The 24,951-nt window shown below is 49.7% G+C and overlaps 1 protein-coding gene across 5 annotated transcripts in view; it reads left to right on the top strand.

Annotated features, from left to right (window-relative positions):
• SNTG2 (syntrophin gamma 2) overlaps positions 1–24,951 on the top strand; it is a 346,458-nt gene that overhangs the window by 127,314 nt on the left and 194,193 nt on the right. For all 5 annotated transcript variants that reach the window (XM_070512700.1, XM_070512699.1, XM_070512698.1 and 2 more), the window contains 2 exons: positions 22,484–22,527; positions 22,630–22,671. In XM_070512700.1, the coding sequence (XP_070368801.1) occupies positions 22,484–22,527; positions 22,630–22,671 (86 nt within the window). The remainder of the gene's footprint in view (positions 1–22,483; positions 22,528–22,629; positions 22,672–24,951) is intronic.

Raw genomic sequence — 24,951 nt, 5'->3', positions numbered from 1 at the left:
GAGCCATCTGGAACCCGGACTCTTGATTGTGTTGGCCAAGTGGGGCCGGCATGATAGTTCTCCTGATGGGTTGAGACCTGGTCCTGGAGTCAACGATGGCTCATTGCAAAACTGATTAAGACCAGCTGATGGAGCCTCTTGTTTTTGTCAAGAGAATGCCTTGACGAATCTCTTTAACATTTTATAACAAATTATCTTCATAACATTTAAAATACCTTTCTTGAAAGTGGGTGGTCGCTGGTTGTCATAGAAAGTCTTTGGGCCACCCCCTTACGTTCGTGGGGAGCAAGTCTACTGATTAATAATTGTAGAGCCCCTGTTAGTAAGACTTACAGGCAAACGAACCCATAGGTCTCAATTTCTTGGCCAGGAAATTTAAAAATTGCGCGTGCGTGTGTGATCAGCCTTCCTGGGTTCAGCCTGTGCAGCAGTTCGAGTCCTGAGGACCTGTGAGGGCTCACCAGTTCTCTCAGGGGGAGGCCCTATCACTCACCATGTGATGGACATCCCAGATCCATGGAGGAGATGCTTTAGAGCCCCTTGTTGAAATGGCGGCATAATCTTTTGCATAGTTATGTTTCTGCACATTCTGAGAATAAACTCACAATCCAAAAAGAACAATATATTTTTCTCAGTTTAATAAAACAAATCCAAATATAGTGCTATGAAATTAGATAAGAAAATAAATTTTAATTTTTCCTTTGGGACTAGTGATATTTTACAGAATGAAATCATCTTAAGAAACGACAGTGGCAGTTTCTTTCTGACACTCAGATTGTCACACCTGGGCTGGTGGGAGCCCATTTAAGTTGGTTCCTCTATCCTTTCCACACACCCCGCCAAGACCTCATGAAACATTTTACTTTATGTAAAGACATGTGGCAGGCCCAGCTTTCTTGAGCTCCCTGGGAAAGTCTTGTACTCAAGTCGCGGAGCAGATATTTCTTTCCCAGAAGCTCGGGGTCCTCCTTCTGGAGATTAAAATCTCTGTCTTAGAGGTGCCTTCACGCTGCTCTTCCTGAGCCGGCCCTGGGGGTCCTGGGGCAGCACCACAGGTGCAAAGAAAGCCTGTTGGAAGGGTGGGAGTCACTTGGGAAGGCCAGTTTAGAGCTTCCTTTCTACAAATGGGTATGTCTTGCAGCCCATCATCAATACTGTAATAGTTTTTCTACATTTTTCACTAAATGCTAATTAAAACCAATTTGACTATTTTCTTTGTTTTATCTAGTAACACAGAGTAGATTCGAATAATAATTACTACGAATAACAATTAATAGTAATGTTGATACAAACAAGAGGCACAGCCCGGACGGGACTGCAGTGTCACAGCAGCCTGGGGAGGTCCAGCAGTGAGGTGCGGGCCCTGAGTAGCGGCTGCTGAGATGATCTAACACTTGCCTGGTGTGTTCTCTGTAGAGTCAGTTTTCGGTAGAAGACAGTGTTTGGCTGGGGCCTCGGAGACACTGCTCAGCCTGTGTATTTTGCACTCTCTCCTCTGGTGTTAGCAGGACATTGGAAAGAAGTAGTTTCAGCCCCAGAGGTCAGGACTCTCTTTCGGCCTCAGCCAGGTCTGCACGCAAGGGCCCAACTGTGGTGTGTGCATAAGTTCAGACCATGTGGGCAAACCACCCGCCTTCTGCTGCCTCCAGACAGATGTGTTGTGGTATCCTTCGAATCCACAAAACTGTAAAGTGAGTGCTTTCGAAAACGGCTGTAAATTTGGGAGACAGAGGAGTTGTGAAGTTCAAAGAAAATGCAAAAGTGACCATATTATTCAAGATCCGACATTTATGACGATCCAATTTACCTAATTTATGAAGCACTTTTCTTTTTAGCTTTTAATCTCTGAGGACAACTTTTCCATTTATTTTCACCCGTTTTCCTGTTTTTCTCCAAACTGTCATATACAAATATTCTCTCACTAATTTTAATATCATCTGTTCTACATTGTTCTGCCAAACAATAAATTAAACTGTAAAATTAAGTAAAGTTTCAGAAACCTTAATCTTAAAACAAAATTAAAATTTGTTTAAAATATTAAAATTTTAATCAAAATTTAAAATTTACTTATTTAAACAAAATTTAAACTTATTTGTTAGGATAATATCATAATATAATATATCTTTTGACATTCCGTTTTGTGATTTAGGCCAGGTCAGAATGTTCTCAGTTACCCAGGACCCAGGGGAAAGCTGTGTAAACACACATTCCTTCTCATTCACCTTGGCGTGGAGTCACCGAGTGTATAATTTCAGATCTCCCCACTGCTGTTGTTTCAACACCACGTAAATCATCTACAAAGAAACACTTCCCTCTTGGTGGTGTCATCAGGGAAGTTATATTTTTATGTGGAAATGTATACAGTTAGTAAAAGAGAGAATGTAGGCAACCTCCTAAATTTTATCAAATCCTCTTTGACAACGTGTATGTGTCATGCTGAGCCACGATTCCACTTTCCGGTTATCCGTGGTGGAGGCCTGGAGCTGGGAATGAGCAGAGGGCTCTGGAGCCCGAGGTTGCGGGACAGACCCCGGATCTGCCCTCCCCACACGTGACAGCCTGGTGGGGGTGATGATTCCACCTCACGCGGGGACTGTCATGTGGCTGAACTGAGTCGGTGCTTACAAAGGACTCTGAAGAGTGTCTGACACATAGAATGCTCAGTAATTTTTAGTCATTATTAATCCAAACAATAAAATTCAGAGCAGTTAATATTAAGACTTGTTAAGAAGTATTATCATTTTATAATATTACCCAGATATAACAAAAGAGTCTAATTTTACAAAGGCTGATTAATTTGCAAGAAGGAACAAATTATTTCTATTATTACTGTGCTGCAAACAATTGCATTTACATAACCTCAAATAACACTACAGATAATAGCAATTAATTTGACTTGAAAAAACAAGTTTAAAAGAAATAGAAAACATCTTGTACCATTTTTGCGTGTTTGAATGTTCATATGGATTAAAATACTTGATGTAGCATTTCAATCTTAAATTATGATATAATGGCAGGATTACCATAGAAATAAACTAGAATCACTTTTCAGCTAAAATCCACAGCCCAAGCTTAATTTGACCAAAGAGTTTATTTTATTTAGGAGCATTCATTGAAATTTTAAATTAAAATCAAACTTTCCTTACTTTATTTTATTGCCCATTTTACCACTTTTTAATTTGTTTTTTTGGGACTAAAAGCGTCCCTCAAATGAAAAACATTTCCGAGATTTACTTGGAAAGTCTTTAAATGACCTTCATTTGGCGTCTGGGAGCCGATCTCCTTCCGGCTCCCTCCACTGAGCCAACACGTCTCCATCGCTGGTGTTAGGCCCCCAGCCCCCAGGTTCACCCTCCCTCCTTCTTACGATGCGTTTACACTTCAGCCATTGATAGCTTTTTATTAATGACTACATGTAGCTGTGTGGCACACGGCCCCTTCTCTGATCCCTTAAACTATAATTAGATTTGAACCAGAAGAAAATCTTTTAAAGTTCTGGGCCTTTTTTTTTGTTTTTTGAGAAAGATTAGCCCTGAGCTAACATCTGCTGCCACTCCTCCTCTTGTTTGCTGAGGAAGACTGGCCCTGAGCCAACATCCGTGCCCATCTTCCTCTACTTTATATGTGGGACGCCTGCCACAGCATGGCTTGACAAGCAGTGCCATGTCCGCACCCGGGATCCAAACCAGCGAACCCCGGGCTGCTGAGAAGCGGAACGTGTGCACTTAACTGCTGTGCCACTGGGCAGGCCCCAAGTTCTGTGACATTTTTTATAACTCTTGTACGAAATTGTCTCAAGACCATTTCAAGTCGTTCTGTTGAAGAAGCTTGATCATTCAAGAAGTGATAAACCGAGGTTTACTTTAGGATCAGTGGTTCCAGGAAGCCGGGCTGTTGCACACAGAGGCGGCAGCTGCTGCGCCAGTTTTCCACCTGGAGGACCAGGCTATGGATGAGGAGAGATGGGCTCCCCTTTGTCTGTCGTTGAGACGACCTCAGAGTGTTACCAGCTCAGGAGCTGAGGGACTTGTGTTTCTCACAAACAGGAGAGAGAGAGTGGAGGGGAGGAAAGGAAGAATAAATCAGCAAGTATTTTCTGACCGCATTAAAGTTAAAAATATTTTCTCTTCAAACTCCTGACTTGTAGTCAACTAAGCGTTTGCACCTTTTCTTTAAGGGTTTAAATTTTTCTCAGAAACTTGGAAATCTTGTGAATGCTTTGCTGTTTACCTGGATGGCTGCGGGCTCGTGAACTCCCCTCCTCGGGAATCGTCCGTGGTGGTGTGTGCACACGACCTCATGCGGGGTCCTCGGGCCGTTCTCCCTGTTGCCTGGGTTCTCACGAGCTTCACACTGAGCGCGGCCTTCGGATCACAGGCCACCCAGGCTGGGGGAGCAGCACGCGGAGCCACGTGGGGCCTTGCTTCCAGGATCGGGTCCCTGGGCGTTCAGCTCTAATCAAGACAGAAAATGCCTCGGCTGAGCCGTACAAGACTCTTCCATGGTCTGAGAAAAGTTTTAATGAATCAGACTTTCCTCAAAGCAAACGTTCCTGCACGCAGGACATGCTGGGGGCACGCGTTGTCTACAGACCCTGAATCCCGCTTCATTTTCATCTGATTACACCTCACATCACAGAGTCAGCGCCCCATTTAGGGCGGGAGCCGGTGCCCTCCATCCTGGAGGCTCCCTGGGCCCCCCTCGCAGGGCTGCACTGCTGTGCTTGGTCCTGCCCAGGGGCGTGTCCCTGGCTGCCTCCCGGTGGCTTCTGGCCATCTCAGATCAAGGCATCCTTCTGATGGAAGACAGAGCTCTGAGAAATCTCACCCACATCATGTTATCTTCAGCTGGAAGGAGGGGATCCGGCTCCCGGCAGTGCGTTTCCCACTGTCGTGTGGGATCGCAGGCACATGGGTCACCTGTGGACAGAACAGAACTCTGTTCCATTTTAGCTTTAGGGTCAGAAAAGCTTCATTAAGCTCCTTAAGTGACGGGTTACGTGCTGTTTTCCTGAGTAACGATATGTGTAATTTTAATTTGTAATTATCTCTTTCACTAGATAGTCAGTGACCTTCCACAGTTATCGTTCTGTTTTGCAAAAGTTAATGCATCTAAAACCAGAGGTTTGATCTCCCAGCTCCATACAGACTGAGGTGAAACAAGTGCACAATGAGAAAATCTTCTCTCTACACTGTCTCAGTAAAGACCGAAGCTTATTCTCTGACACACCGCGGACGTGTTTAATGATGGCTCTGCGTCCTCTTCTAATGAGGACTGTGTTTGTCAGTCAGGCCCCTCTCTGGCATCTTCAGCTAGTGGTCAGGAGCCAGAAAGCGCCTGATTTTAGACCTCAGTTCATAACTGTGGCTAAAATGGGGAAATACATATTTGGAAAGAATATGATATTTGTCATCTATGTAGACATTTAAGCTGGTGCAAGCTGATTTTCCTTTATGCTTGAAGAAGCGGAGTGGCTAGAAACTGTTGCATGTCTGTGTCTGGAATTCCTTTCTGCTCAGTTGTATTTACAGAGATTCCACGGAGCTTAACTAGGCGCTTTGAGTTCACGTGTTTATGAACAAGGACAGATTGACCCCCTCCATGGCCCCACAGCTGGGCCTGTAGGACACAGAAACACAGCAGAAACCGTGTGCTGTGGGCTGAGGCCTGCACGGGTCACCAGGCCCAAACTGGGGAGGGTCGCACGTGGGGAAGGTCATGGGCTGCGGGGACCGGCAGGGCCTCTGAGGGGCACGAGGCCACTTAGAGCAGCTTGGAGTGCTGTGAGCGGTGGAGTTGGGTGGAACCCGTCACGTGGGCTTGAGGGCCCTGCTCAGGTGTTCAGGTTCTGAGATAGGTGGGTGCTACTGGTAGGTGGTGTATCATGTGCTGTGCAGTGTAAGAAGTCAGTCTGACCTCAGTATGGAGAATAGGGCCCCAGGTGAAGACTCAAGTGCATGGCTCAGTTAGGAGGTTGGTCCCACAGCTGGAGAGAGGGTGGTCTCCTGGCCTGGAGAGGGTGGTCCTATAGCTGGAGAGAGGGTGTTCTCCTGGCCTGGAGAGGGTGGTCCTATAGCTGGAGAGAGGGTGGTCTCCTGGCCTGGAGAGGGTGGTCCTATAGCTGGAGAGAGGGTGGTCTCCTGGCCTGGAGAGGGGATGGTCCCACAGCTGGAGAGAGGGTGGTCTCCTGGCCTGGAGAGGATGGTCCTATAGCTGGAGAGAGGGTGGTCTCCTGGCCTGGAGAGGGTGGTCCTATAGCTGGAGAGAGGGTGGTCTCCTGGCCTGGAGAGGGTGGTCCCACAGCTGGAGAGAGGGTGGTCTCCTGGCCTGGAGAGGGGATGGTCCCACAGCTGGAGAGAGGGTGGTCTCCTGGCCTGGAGAGGATGGTCCTATAGCTGGAGAGAGGGTGGTCTCCTGGCCTGGAGAGGGGATGGTCCTATAGCTGGAGAGAGGGTGGTCTCCTGGCCTGGAGAGGATGGTCCTATAGCTGGAGAGAGGGTGGTCTCCTGGCCTGGAGAGGATGGTCCTATAGCTGGAGAGAGGGTGGTCTCCTGGCCTGGAGAGGGTGGTCCCACAGCTGGAGAGAGGGTGGTCTCCTGGCCTGGAGAGGGGATGGTCCCACAGCTGGAGAGAGGGTGGTTTCCTGGCCTGGAGAGGGTGGTCCCACTTTCTGGTTAGGGGGGTTGGGGCAGGAGCAGGGAGGCAGCGGGTTCTGGGCACCCTGGAGAGGCCATCTACACTAAGGACGAGGACTGGGGCTTCAGACAGGTCGTGAAGGGCTGGGAGTCAGACAGTTCTAGGCAAGGACATGTCAAGGACAGACACCTGGACACATATTGTTTAACTAGATCACATCATGTGTAAACTTGGAATAATTACATGTACGGTTATATATGCTCATATTTATTTAATAGATTTGTATAATTTTGCAAATGAAAGCCTTGCTGTCTAAGCTTTTAGAGACTTCATACTGACTGTGGGAGTCCTCACTGCCTGAGTTCACTGTTCACCTCGATACCGTTTTCCATAGTAACTCAGAGAATAAAAGTATCATTCGACTAAAATTCTCTGCATGGCAAGTTTGTGCGGGTCACTAAGGGAGGGTCAGAAATGGTTAAACGGCTCTGAGAGTCCTTTACTAATGGGATGAAGTACAGGGCCTTGCGCCGAGATACCGCGGCCCGTGGTCCTGCTTGTCCTGCCTCACCCAGCACCTCTCCCAGGCTTCTCCCCGTCCCGCCCCCGCCATGCCCAGCTGTGGACCTTTGTCTTTGTGGCGTCCCCTCTTGCCTGTTCTTCTTCCTCTAGGCGGGACTCTGATGTCCGTCCTTGTGCTTGGTTTTTCTCATCTCCCCACCCCACCCTACAGAATTAGGTGTCCTGCATCTGAGGTTCACAGAAGATCGTTCACACCTCTCATGTTGTGTTATAGATACCTGGATGCAGATTTTACCACCCGTAATTTCACAGAATATTTGTATCATCAGTGATCAATAATACTTGTGCTGTATTATGCGGAACTTCACCTGCTGGGCTTTGAGCCCCTGACACAGAGAGACACAGAGACAGACACAGAGAGACATAGAAACAGAGAGAGACAGACAGACAGAAGAGGGAGAGATAGAGGGAGAGATAGAGGGAGGGAGAGATTCTGAGAGGACTGAGGGAGCCAGAGGGAGCATGGATCATACCAGGTGGGTCGTGGAAGGTTTTCTGGGCAAAGGCTGAATTGTCAATGAGAGCTCTATTAGTTACTAAAATCAGCACCGTTACATTCAGTAATAGAAAGGCTATATTTCGTTTTCAACAAAATTTAATACTTGTCCATAACTAGAAATAATACTAACAATTGACATTAAATATATCCATGGAATTTAAAGAGAATTCCAGTGTTAAAAGAATAGCTTATTGCTTGGTTTCCAGTATGTAATCAAAGACATAAATTAAAAAAAATCTGTATGAAAACACAAAAATCTATAAAAATGCTTTACATTTGTGCAAATGTGTTCAGTCTTACTGAAGGGAGTTCTCCCTCGGCCCCTGTGAGGGCAGAAGGGTTAAGTGGAAATGACACTGCAGAGATTTTATTCAAACTTTACAAAGTTTTTCTTCCCTTTTCCTTTAATATTCTCGGCATAGTCTCTTTAATTAAAGCAGTTTGTGTAAATTTGTTCCCAAGAAAGAGAGGAAAAGGCTGAGTGGCTTCTGGGATCCGTGTTTTATTGTCTGTGTAGACTTAATGAAAAATGGGAGTCAGACTTTCCACGCAGGTAATGAAATCCTTCACTGGGGGAGTGACATTTGCATTCCACACAAACGAGCCCTGAGTTTGGAAAATCACTCTCTTAATGTGCTTACAATTAGGTATCTGTTTGCTCTTGGGGGCTGCCTGGGGCTGTGCTGCTGGCTTTTCCCCTCATCATGCACGTCTACGCGCAGTCACACACGCATTGAAAACACGTCCTCACATTCCCACATTCACACTCACTCACCACATGCACATTCATACCCACAGGCACCTAGACACACACATGCTTGCATTCTCACGTTCACACACATGCACACTGACACACGTGCTCGCGCTCTCACTCTCACACGTGCACACACATGCATTCTCACGTTCACACACATGCACACTGACACACGTGCTCACGTTCTCACTCTCACACGTGCACACACATGCATTCTCACGTTCACACACATGCACACTGACACACGTGCTCACGTTCTCACTCTCACACGTGCACACACATGCATGCCCACATTAACACACATGCACACTGACACACGTGCTCACGTTCTCACTCTCACACGTGCACACACATGCATGCCCACATTAACACACATGCACACTGACACACGTGCTCACGCTCTCACTCTCACACGTGCACACACATGCATGCCCACATTAACACACATGCACACTGACACACGTGCTCACGCTCTCACTCTCACACGTGCACACACATGCATTCTCACGTTCACACACATGCACACTGACACACGTGCTCACGCTCTCACTCTCACACGTGCACACACATGCATGCCCACATTAACACACATGCACACTGACACACGTGCTCACGCTCTCACTCTCACACGTGCACACACATGCATGCCCACATTAACACACATGCACACTGACACACGTGCTCACGCTCTCACTCTCACACGTGCACACACATGCATGCCCACATTAACACACACATGCACACTGACACACGTGCTCACATTCTCACTCTCACACGTGCACACACATGCATGCCCACATTAACACACATGCACACTGACACACGTGCTCACGCTCTCACTCTCACACGTGCACACACATGCATTCTCACGTTCACACACATGCACACTGACACACGTGCTCACGCTCTCACTCTCACACGTGCACACACATGCATTCTCACGTTCACACACATGCACACTGACACACGTGCTCACGCTCTCACTCTCACACGTGCACACACATGCATGCCCACATTAACACACATGCACACTGACACACGTGCTCACGCTCTCACTCTCACACGTGCACACACATGCATGCCCACATTAACACACATGCACACTGACACACGTGCTCACGCTCTCACTCTCACACGTGCACACACATGCATGCCCACATTAACACACATGCACACTGACACACGTGCTCACGCTCTCACTCTCACACGTGCACACACATGCATGCCCACATTAACACACATGCACACTGACACACGTGCTCACGCTCTCACTCTCACACGTGCACACACATGCATGCCCACATTAACACACATGCACACTGACACACGTGCTCACGCTCTCACTCTCACACGTGCACACACATGCATTCTCACGTTCACACATGCACACTGACACACGTGCTCACGCTCTCACTCTCACACGTGCACACACATGCATGCCCACATTAACACACATGCACACTGACACACGTGCTCACGCTCTCACTCTCACACGTGCACACACATGCATTCTCACGTTCACACACATGCACACTGACACACGTGCTCACGCTCTCACTCTCACACGTGCACACACATGCATGCCCACATTAACACACATGCACACTGACACACGTGCTCACGCTCTCACTCTCACACGTGCACACACATGCATTCTCACGTTCACACACATGCACACTGACACACGTGCTCACGCTCTCACTCTCACACGTGCACACACATGCATGCCCACATTAACACACATGCACACTGACACACGTGCTCACGCTCTCACTCTCACACGTGCACACACATGCATGCCCACATTAACACACATGCACACTGACACACGTGCTCACGCTCTCACTCTCACACGTGCACACACATGCATGCCCACATTAACACACATGCACACTGACACACGTGCTCACGCTCTCACTCTCACACGTGCACACACATGCATGCCCACATTAACACACATGCACACTGACACACGTGCTCACGCTCTCACTCTCACACGTGCACACACATGCATGCCCACATTAACACACATGCACACTGACACACGTGCTCACGCTCTCACTCTCACACGTGCACACACATGCATGCCCACATTAACACACATGCACACTGACACACGTGCTCACGTTCTCACTCTCACACGTGCACACACATGCATGCCCACATTAACACACATGCACACTGACACACGTGCTCACGCTCTCACTCTCACACGTGCACACACATGCATGCCCACATTAACACACATGCACACTGACACACGTGCTCACGCTCTCACTCTCACACGTGCACACACATGCATTCTCACGTTCACACACATGCACACTGACACACGTGCTCACGCTCTCACTCTCACACGTGCACACACATGCATTCTCACGTTCACACACATGCACACTGACACACGTGCTCACGCTCTCACTCTCACACGTGCACACACATGCATGCCCACATTAACACACATGCACACTGACACACGTGCTCACGCTCTCACTCTCACACGTGCACACACATGCATGCCCACATTAACACACATGCACACTGACACACGTGCTCACGCTCTCACTCTCACACGTGCACACACATGCATGCCCACATTAACACACATGCACACTGACACACGTGCTCACGCTCTCACTCTCACACGTGCACACACATGCATGCCCACATTAACACACATGCACACTGACACACGTGCTCACGCTCTCACTCTCACACGTGCACACACATGCATGCCCACATTAACACACATGCACACTGACACACGTGCTCACGCTCTCACTCTCACACGTGCACACACATGCATGCCCACATTAACACACATGCACACTGACACACGTGCTCACGCTCTCACTCTCACACGTGCACACACATGCATGCCCACATTAACACACATGCACACTGACACACGTGCTCACGCTCTCACTCTCACACGTGCACACACATGCATTCTCACGTTCACACATGCACACTGACACACGTGCTCACGCTCTCACTCTCACACGTGCACACACATGCATTCTCACGTTCACACATGCACACTGACACACGTGCTCATGCTCTCACTCTCACACGTGCACACACATGCATTCTCACGTTCACACACATGCACACTGACACACGTGCTCACGTTCTCACTCTCACACGTGCACACACATGCATGCCCACATTAACACACATGCACACTGACACACGTGCTCACGCTCTCACTCTCACACGTGCACACACATGCATTCTCACGTTCACACACATGCACACTGACACACGTGCTCACGCTCTCACTCTCACACGTGCACACACATGCATGCCCACATTAACACACATGCACACTGACACACGTGCTCACGCTCTCACTCTCACACGTGCACACACATGCATGCCCACATTAACACACATGCACACTGACACACGTGCTCACGCTCTCACTCTCACACGTGCACACACATGCATGCCCACATTAACACACATGCACACTGACACACGTGCTCACGCTCTCACTCTCACACGTGCACACACATGCATGCCCACATTAACACACATGCACACTGACACACGTGCTCACGCTCTCACTCTCACACGTGCACACACATGCATGCCCACATTAACACACATGCACACTGACACACGTGCTCACGTTCTCACTCTCACACGTGCACACACATGCATGCCCACATTAACACACATGCACACTGACACACGTGCTCACGCTCTCACTCTCACACGTGCACACACATGCATGCCCACATTAACACACATGCACACTGACACACGTGCTCACGCTCTCACTCTCACACGTGCACACACATGCATTCTCACGTTCACACACATGCACACTGACACACGTGCTCACGCTCTCACTCTCACACGTGCACACACATGCATTCTCACGTTCACACACATGCACACTGACACACGTGCTCACGCTCTCACTCTCACACGTGCACACACATGCATGCCCACATTAACACACATGCACACTGACACACGTGCTCACGCTCTCACTCTCACACGTGCACACACATGCATGCCCACATTAACACACATGCACACTGACACACGTGCTCACGCTCTCACTCTCACACGTGCACACACATGCATGCCCACATTAACACACATGCACACTGACACACGTGCTCACGCTCTCACTCTCACACGTGCACACACATGCATGCCCACATTAACACACATGCACACTGACACACGTGCTCACGCTCTCACTCTCACACGTGCACACACATGCATGCCCACATTAACACACATGCACACTGACACACGTGCTCACGCTCTCACTCTCACACGTGCACACACATGCATGCCCACATTAACACACATGCACACTGACACACGTGCTCACGCTCTCACTCTCACACGTGCACACACATGCATGCCCACATTAACACACATGCACACTGACACACGTGCTCACGCTCTCACTCTCACACGTGCACACACATGCATTCTCACGTTCACACATGCACACTGACACACGTGCTCACGCTCTCACTCTCACACGTGCACACACATGCATTCTCACGTTCACACACATGCACACTGACACACGTGCTCATGCTCTCACTCTCACACGTGCACACACATGCATTCTCACGTTCACACACATGCACACTGACACACGTGCTCACGTTCTCACTCTCACACGTGCACACACATGCATGCCCACATTAACACACATGCACACTGACACACGTGCTCACGCTCTCACTCTCACACGTGCACACACATGCACACTGACACACGTGCTCACACTCTCACTCTCACACGTGCACACACATGCATGCCCACATTAACACACATGCACACTGACACACGTGCTCACGCTCTCACTCTCACACGTGCACACACATGCATGCCCACATTAACACACATGCACACTGACACACGTGCTCACGCTCTCACTCTCACACGTGCACACACATGCATGCCCACATTAACACACATGCACACTGACACACGTGCTCACGCTCTCACTCTCACACGTGCACACACATGCATGCCCACATTAACACACATGCACACTGACACACGTGCTCACGCTCTCACTCTCACACGTGCACACACATGCATGCCCACATTAACACACATGCACACTGACACACGTGCTCACGCTCTCACTCTCACACGTGCACACACATGCATGCCCACATTAACACACATGCACACTGACACACGTGCTCACGCTCTCACTCTCACACGTGCACACACATGCATGCCCACATTAACACACATGCACACTGACACACGTGCTCACGCTCTCACTCTCACACGTGCACACACATGCATGCCCACATTAACACACATGCACACTGACACACGTGCTCACGCTCTCACTCTCACACGTGCACACACATGCATGCCCACATTAACACACATGCACACTGACACACGTGCTCACGCTCTCACTCTCACACGTGCACACACATGCATTCTCACGTTCACACACATGCACACTGACACACGTGCTCACGCTCTCACTCTCACACGTGCACACACATGCATGCCCACATTAACACACATGCACACTGACACACGTGCTCACGCTCTCACTCTCACACGTGCACACACATGCATGCCCACATTAACACACATGCACACTGACACACGTGCTCACGCTCTCACTCTCACACGTGCACACACATGCATTCTCACGTTCACACATGCACACTGACACACGTGCTCACGCTCTCACTCTCACACGTGCACACACATGCATTCTCACGTTAACACACATGCACACTGACACACGTGCTCACGCTCTCACTCTCACACGTGCACACACATGCATGCTCACATTCACACACATGCACACTGACACACGTGCTCACGCTCTCACTCTCACACGTGCACACACATGCATGCCCACATTAACACACATGCACACTGACACACGTGCTCACGCTCTCACTCTCACACGTGCACACACATGCATGCCCACATTAACACACATGCACACTGACACACGTGCTCACGCTCTCACTCTCACACGTGCACACACATGCATGCCCACATTAACACACATGCACACTGACACACGTGCTCACGCTCTCACTCTCACACGTGCACACACATGCATTCTCACGTTCACACATGCACACTGACACACGTGCTCACGCTCTCACTCTCACACGTGCACACACATGCATGCCCACATTAACACACATGCACACTGACACACGTGCTCACGCTCTCACTCTCACACGTGCACACACATGCATGCCCACATTAACACACACATGCACACTGACACACGTGCTCACGCTCTCACTCTCACACGTGCACACACATGCATGCCCACATTAACACACATGCACACTGACACACGTGCTCACGCTCTCACTCTCACACGTGCACACACATGCATTCTCACGTTCACACACATGCACACTGACACACGTGCTCACGCTCTCACTCTCACACGTGCACACACATGCATTCTCACGTTCACACACATGCACACTGACACACGTGCTCACGCTCTCACTCTCACACGTGCACACACATGCATGCCCACATTAACACACATGCACACTGACACACGTGCTCACGCTCTCACTCTCACACGTGCACACACATGCATGCCCACATTAACACACATGCACACTGACACACGTGCTCACGCTCTCACTCTCACACGTGCACACACATGCATGCCCACATTAACACACATGCACACTGACACACGTGCTCACGCTCTCACTCTCACACGTGCACACACATGCATGCCCACATTAACACACATGCACACTGACACACGTGCTCACGCTCTCACTCTCACACGTGCACACACATGCATGCCCACATTAACACACATGCACACTGACACACGTGCTCACGCTCTCACTCTCACACGTGCACACACATGCATGCCCACATTAACACACATGCACACTGACACACGTGCTCACGCTCTCACTCTCACACGTGCACACACATGCATGCCCACATTAACACACATGCACACTGACACACGTGCTCACGCTCTCACTCTCACACGTGCACACACATGCATTCTCACGTTCACACACATGCACACTGACACACGTGCTCACGCTCTCACTCTCACACGTGCACACACATGCATGCCCACATTAACACACATGCACACTGACACACGTGCTCACGCTCTCACTCTCACACGTGCACACACATGCATGCCCACATTAACACACATGCACACTGACACACGTGCTCACGCTCTCACTCTCACACGTGCACACACATGCATGCCCACATTAACACACATGCACACTGACACACGTGCTCACGCTCTCACTCTCACACGTGCACACACATGCATGCCCACATTAACACACATGCACACTGACACACGTGCTCACGCTCTCACTCTCACACGTGCACACACATGCATGCCCACATTAACACACATGCACACTGACACACGTGCTCACGCTCTCACTCTCACACGTGCACACACATGCATGCCCACATTAACACACATGCACACTGACACACGTGCTCACGCTCTCACTCTCACACGTGCACACACATGCATGCCCACATTAACACACATGCACACTGACACACGTGCTCACGCTCTCACTCTCACACGTGCACACACATGCATGCCCACATTAACACACATGCACACTGACACACGTGCTCACGCTCTCACTCTCACACGTGCACACACATGCATTCTCACGTTCACACATGCACACTGACACACGTGCTCACGCTCTCACTCTCACACGTGCACACACATGCATTCTCACGTTCACACATGCACACTGACACACGTGCTCATGCTCTCACTCTCACACGTGCACACACATGCATTCTCACGTTCACACACATGCACACTGACACACGTGCTCACGTTCTCACTCTCACACGTGCACACACATGCATGCCCACATTAACACACATGCACACTGACACACGTGCTCACGCTCTCACTCTCACACGTGCACACACATGCATTCTCACGTTCACACACATGCACACTGACACACGTGCTCACGCTCTCACTCTCACACGTGCACACACATGCATGCCCACATTAACACACATGCACACTGACACACGTGCTCACGCTCTCACTCTCACACGTGCACACACATGCATGCCCACATTAACACACATGCACACTGACACACGTGCTCACGCTCTCACTCTCACACGTGCACACACATGCATGCCCACATTAACACACATGCACACTGACACACGTGCTCACGCTCTCACTCTCACACGTGCACACACATGCATGCCCACATTAACACACATGCACACTGACACACGTGCTCACGCTCTCACTCTCACACGTGCACACACATGCATGCCCACATTAACACACATGCACACTGACACACGTGCTCACGTTCTCACTCTCACACGTGCACACACATGCATGCCCACATTAACACACATGCACACTGACACACGTGCTCACGCTCTCACTCTCACACGTGCACACACATGCATGCCCACATTAACACACATGCACACTGACACACGTGCTCACGCTCTCACTCTCACACGTGCACACACATGCATTCTCACGTTCACACACATGCACACTGACACACGTGCTCACGCTCTCACTCTCACACGTGCACACACATGCATTCTCACGTTCACACACATGCACACTGACACACGTGCTCACGCTCTCACTCTCACACGTGCACACACATGCATGCCCACATTAACACACATGCACACTGACACACGTGCTCACGCTCTCACTCTCACACGTGCACACACATGCATGCCCACATTAACACACATGCACACTGACACACGTGCTCACGCTCTCACTCTCACACGTGCACACACATGCATGCCCACATTAACACACATGCACACTGACACACGTGCTCACGCTCTCACTCTCACACGTGCACACACATGCATGCCCACATTAACACACATGCACACTGACACACGTGCTCACGCTCTCACTCTCACACGTGCACACACATGCATGCCCACATTAACACACATGCACACTGACACACGTGCTCACGCTCTCACTCTCACACGTGCACACACATGCATGCCCACATTAACACACATGCACACTGACACACGTGCTCACGCTCTCACTCTCACACGTGCACACACATGCATGCCCACATTAACACACATGCACACTGACACACGTGCTCACGCTCTCACTCTCACACGTGCACACACATGCATTCTCACGTTCACACATGCACACTGACACACGTGCTCACGCTCTCACTCTCACACGTGCACACACATGCATTCTCACGTTCACACATGCACACTGACACACGTGCTCATGCTCTCACTCTCACACGTGCACACACATGCATTCTCACGTTCACACACATGCACACTGACACACGTGCTCACGTTCTCACTCTCACACGTGCACACACATGCATGCCCACATTAACACACATGCACACTGACACACGTGCTCACATTCTCACTCTCACACGTGCACACACATGCACACTGACACACGTGCTCACACTCTCACTCTCACACGTGCACACACATGCATGCCCACATTAACACACATGCACACTGACACACGTGCTCACGCTCTCACTCTCACACGTGCACACACATGCATGCCCACATTAACACACATGCACACTGACACACGTGCTCACGCTCTCACTCTCACACGTGCACACACATGCATGCCCACATTAACACACATGCACACTGACACACGTGCTCACGCTCTCACTCTCACACGTGCACACACATGCATGCCCACATTAACACACATGCACACTGACACACGTGCTCACGCTCTCACTCTCACACGTGCACACACATGCATGCCCACATTAACACACATGCACACTGACACACGTGCTCACGCTCTCACTCTCACACGTGCACACACATGCATGCCCACATTAACACACATGCACACTGACACACGTGCTCACATTCTCACTCTCACACGTGCACACACATGCATGCCCACATTAACACACATGCACACTGACACACGTGCTCACGCTCTCACTCTCACACGTGCACACACATGCATGCCCACATTAACACACACATGCACACTGACACACGTGCTCACGCTCTCACTCTCACACGTGCACACACATGCATGCCCACATTAACACACATGCACACTGACACACGTGCTCACGCTCTCACTCTCACACGTGCACACACAGGCATTCTCACGTTCACACACATGCACACTGACACACGTGCTCACGCTCTCACTCTCACACGTGCACACACATGCATGCCCACATTAACACACATGCACACTGACACACGTGCTCACGCTCTCACTCTCACACGTGCACACACATGCATGCCCACATTAACACACATGCACACTGACACACGTGCTCACGCTCTCACTCTCACACGTGCACACACATGCATTCTCACGTTCACACATGCACACTGACACACGTGCTCACGCTCTCACTCTCACACGTGCACACACATGCATTCTCACGTTCACACATGCACACTGACACACGTGCTCACGCTCTCACTCTCACACGTGCACACACATGCATTCTCACGTTCACACACATGCACACTGACACACGTGCTCACGTTCTCACTCTCACACGTGCACACACATGCATGCCCACATTAACACACATGCACACTGACACACGTGCTCACGCTCTCACTCTCACACGTGCACACACATGCATGCCCACATTAACACACATGCACACTGACACACGTGCTCACGCTCTCACTCTCACACGTGCACACACATGCATGCCCACATTAACACACATGCACACTGACACACGTGCTCACGCTCTCACTCTCACACGTGCACACACATGCATTCTCACGTTCACACATGCACACTGACACACGTGCTCACGCTCTCACTCTCACACGTGCACACACATGCATGCCCACATTAACACACATGCACACTGACACACGTGCTCACGCTCTCACTCTCACACGTGCACACACATGCATGCCCACATTAACACACATGCACACTGACACACGTGCTCACGCTCTCACTCTCACACGTGCACACACAGGCATTCTCACGTTCACACACATGCACACTGACACACGTGCTCACGCTCTCACTCTCACACGTGCACACACATGCATGCCCACATTAACACACATGCACACTGACACACGTGCTCACGCTCTCACTCTCACACGTGCACACACATGCATGCCCACATTAACACACATGCACACTGACACACGTGCTCACGCTCTCACTCTCACACGTGCACACACATGCATTCTCACGTTCACACATGCACACTGACACACGTGCTCACGCTCTCACTCTCACACGTGCACACACATGCATTCTCACGTTCACACATGCACACTGACACACGTGCTCACGCTCTCACTCTCACACGTGCACACACATGCATTCTCACGTTCACACACATGCACACTGACACACGTGCTCACGTTCTCACTCTCACACGTGCACACACATGCATGCCCACATTAACACACATGCACACTGACACACGTGCTCACGCTCTCACTCTCACACGTGCACACACATGCATGCCCACATTAACACACATGCACACTGACACACGTGCTCACGCTCTCACTCTCACACGTGCACACACATGCATGCCCACATTAACACACATGCACACTGACACACGTGCTCACGCTCTCACTCTCACACGTGCACACACATGCATGCCCACATTAACACACATGCACACTGACACACGTGCTCACGCTCTCACTCTCACACGTGCACACACATGCATGCCCACATTAACACACATGCACACTGACACACGTGCTCACGCTCTCACTCTCACACGTGCACACACATGCATGCCCACATTAACACACATGCACACTGACACACGTGCTCACGCTCTCACTCTCACACGTGCACACACATGCATTCTCACGTTCACACATGCACACTGACACACGTGCTCACGCTCTCACTCTCACACGTGCACACACATGCATGCCCACATTAACACACATGCACACTGACACACGTGCTCACGCTCTCACTCTCACACGTGCACACACATGCATGCCCACATTAACACACATGCACACTGACACATGTGCTCACGTTCTCACTCTCACACGTGCACACACATGCATGCCCACATTAACACACATGCACACTGACACACGTGCTCACGCTCTCACTCTCACACGTGCACACACATGCATGCCCACATTAACACACACATGCACACTGACACACGTGCTCACGCTCTCACTCTCACACGTGCACACACATGCATGCCCACATTAACACACACATGCACACTGACACACGTGCTCACATTCTCACTCTCACACGTGCACACACATGCACACTGACACACGTGCTCACGCTCTCACTCTCACACGTGCACACACATGCATTCTCACGTTCACACACATGCACACTGACACACGTGCTCACGCTCTCACTCTCACACGTGCACACACATGCATTCTCACGTTCACACACATGCACACTGACACACGTGCTCACGCTCTCACTCTCACACGTGCACACACATGCATGCCCACATTAACACACATGCACACTGACACACGTGCTCACGCTCTCACTCTCACACGTGCACACACATGCATGCCCACATTAACACACATGCACACTGACACACGTGCTCACGTTCTCACTCTCACACGTGCACACACATGCATGCCCACATTAACACACATGCACACTGACACACGTGCTCACGCTCTCACTCTCACACGTGCACACACATGCATTCTCACGTTCACACATGCACACTGACACACGTGCTCACGCTCTCACTCTCACACGTGCACACACATGCATGCCCACATTAACACACATGCACACTGACACACGTGCTCACGCTCTCACTCTCACACGTGCACACACATGCATTCTCACGTTCACACACATGCACACTGACACACGTGCTCACGTTCTCACTCTCACACGTGCACACACATGCATGCCCACATTAACACACATGCACACTGACACACGTGCTCACGCTCTCACTCTCACACGTGCACACACATGCATGCCCACATTAACACACATGCACACTGACACACGTGCTCACGCTCTCACTCTCACACGTGCACACACATGCATTCCCACATTAACACACACATGCACACTGACACACGTGCTCACATTCTCACTCTCACACGTGCACACACATGCATGCCCACATTAACACACATGCACACTGACACACGTGCTCACGCTCTCACTCTCACACGTGCACACACATGCATTCTCACGTTCACACACATGCACACTGACACACGTGCTCACGCTCTCACTCTCACACGTGCACACACATGCATTCTCACGTTCACACACATGCACACTGACACACGTGCTCACGTTCTCACTCTCACACGTGCACACACAGGCATGCCCACATTAACACACATGCACACTGACACACGTGCTCACATTCTCACTCTCACACGTGCACACACATGCATGCCCACATTAACACACATGCACACTGACACACGTGCTCACGCTCTCACTCTCACACGTGCACACACATGCATGCCCACATTAACACACATGCACACTGACACACGTGCTCACACTCTCACTCTCACACGTGCACACACATGCATGCCCACATTAACACACATGCACACTGACACACGTGCTCACGCTCTCACTCTCACACGTGCACACACATGCATGCCCACATTAACACACATGCACACTGACACACGTGCTCACGCTCTCACTCTCACACGTGCACACACATGCATTCTCACGTTCACACATGCACACTGACACACGTGCTCACACTCTCACTCTCACACGTGCACACACATGCATGCCCACATTAACACACACATGCACACTGACACACGTGCTCACATTCTCACATGTGTACTCATTCATGCACAGGCACGCGTGCACACACACACACACACACACAAGCCATTCCAGTTGCTGTGAACGTTAAGCTTAAGCAGCCACCGTAACAAAGGTTACGAGGTCCTGAACTTCTGTTAACACTGTTGCCACTTTTGCGACCCTGCAGCTGACCAAACAGGGATGCTGTTTATAGGAGACGCCGTCCTACAGGTCAGTATTTTAAATGTCAATCCTTAGCTTTGTTGCATTTTAATTGTAAAGATATAGTAATCCATTATTACCCTCAAAATTCTTAATTTGTCATCCTTTCAGGTTAATGGCATTAATGTAGAAAACGCAACCCATGAAGAAGTGGTAAGTGTATTACATTTTATGTTTTTTGTTCTGTTTATTGGATATTCTTTTATTATAGTTATTTTTCTCTAAATTTATATTTTACTGAGTGTATTCGTAGACACAGAGTTTTAGAATTGGAAAAAAATAGCTGGAAAGGTTTAGTAAGTCAAGTTCCAAAAGGATTGCTATGAAATGCCTGCTGTGTCAAGTGCCAAGAGACACGTCTCACAACCATATACAAGGGGTCTTCACAGACACTATAAAAGGTACATTTTGGGCTGGCATGGTGGTGCAGTGGTTAAGTGCGCATGTTTGCTTTGGCGGCCCGGGGTTCGCCGGTTCAGATCCCTGGTGCGGACATGGCACCGCTTGGCAAGCCATGCTGTGGTAGGCATCCCACATATAAGGTAGAGGAGGATGGTCACGGATGTGAGCTCAGGGCCAGTCTTCCTCAGCAAAAAGAGGAGGATTGGCAGCAGATGTTAGCTCAGGGCTAATCTTCCTAAAAAAAAAAAAAAAAAGCCCACAAAGACAAAACGTAAGTTTCATTGGTCCAGCTTTAAAAAGGGGAGGATTGAAATTCAAGGGGTAGAGGAGTCCAGCTGGGGGCCTCAGGGTTGCTGGCCATGCTGAGCGGCGTCTGTCGGGATTTCCACATGCTGGCTCCCTCTGGCATATTTGTAGGTAACACACTTGCCTGGGAGGATGTCTCATGATGCACACCTCTGGCCTCTGCCCAGGTGATGGCGTGTGGCATGTGGGTCAGCGGGCATCTGCCCAGTGTTGCTTCCGTGGACATGGACTTGGCCAGTGTCAGGTCAGACTCCCACATACAAGGAGGAGTGAAATGAACATCCAGTCCGGAGCATTAATTCTGGCCTTTGGGCACAGAGAAGCCCTGCAGTGCGTCTGTGCAATGTGGCCGCGTGCCTGGACACGTGTGATGAGGGGCAGTGGGGGCACAGACCAACGCATGGTGCTCAGGGTGGCCCAGAGTGGCAGACGGTGATAAAGCTGGACTTGGGAAGTGAGAGGAAGGGAGGGGGAGCGGCCCACATGCAGTGGCCTGTGCTCAGCGTGGCCAGGGAAAGGGCGAGGGGGAGGGGCCGAGGCGGGAAGACCACCCGTGAGCAAAAGGCTGTGTCCTGAGAGTCCCTCGCAAGGAGTTCATTCTGCCTGACGCAGCGAGATCGAGCAAGATTTTAACGTGTTGCCATCCCCCGGGGGGTGGGCGTGCCCACGTTCATCCGTGTTTATCTGTCTAGTGAGCAACTTTTAGTTCCAAGTAGGGGCGGAAAGTCCTCCAATCTGCATAGCGGGATTTCCGTGAGACCAGCGCGCAGTCTGTTGGTGATCTCTCACTAGATGTGCTGCTGCTCCTGCACTCGCCCGTTTCCTCGTTCAGGACGTGTGTGTCGACCCTTCCCGTGGGCCAGGCACGGAGTGAAGACTCACGTGTGGGATAAACACGTTTCTTGGTCTCGAGGGTCCTACAGGCTTAGGTTTATGTTCATGGATGAAGTGTTCTCATCTATTTACTTTCTAAACTGAATATTGGTGTTAGTTTCCCAATTTCTGCAAAAGTTTGCTTTCTTAACGTGAGGAAACACGTAGTAATTCAAAGAGAGACAGTACACCCCTTAATAACTTTCATCCCAGCCCAGGGAAAGTAAAAGGCATTCATCCAAGAAGCAAATTTTCCAGTAAATGATGTGTAAAACTTATAAATGGAGCTATTCAAATATTTGACTGATACAAATATATTTTTGAAACAAATCATAAAATTCTATGTCTACATTCTTATGTGACACAAAAGACATGATTGGAGCACTGTTAATGAGACATATGATCTCGATTTTTCAGATTCATAAAGTTCATAAAAATATTAAATTTGTAAAAGACCTCATAAATCACTCAGTTTCATACCCTCATTTTTCAGAGTAAATTCTAGCTTCAATTAATTCTAAAAGAAAAAAAAAATGTCAGTTCTGCTCAGCACAAGAGAGCCATAAAATGAATTTTAATCACTCTACCTACTGTCTCCTTCTTTGGACAAGTTTTACTACTTTAGGGCCACAAAAATATGTTTATTCCCATAATATACAAATATATAATATGGGCATAAACACACCATCTCCCTCTTTGTGATACACTGTGTTGGTATGTAATATCATAGCAGACAAGGCAGAGAGCGAGCTGTCCCTAAGTTTATTGGGCAAATTCTGAGACATCCAGAGAAAAAAGAAAATTGATGATGGGCAATCGCTCAGTCTGACATCCGGGTGCAAAGGTTAACAA

This window comes from Equus asinus, chromosome 6 (assembly GCF_041296235.1).
Source record: "Equus asinus isolate D_3611 breed Donkey chromosome 6, EquAss-T2T_v2, whole genome shotgun sequence".
Classification (NCBI taxonomy): domain Eukaryota; kingdom Metazoa; phylum Chordata; class Mammalia; order Perissodactyla; family Equidae; genus Equus; species Equus asinus.
This window is presented reverse-complemented; position numbering and strand designations above follow the sequence as displayed.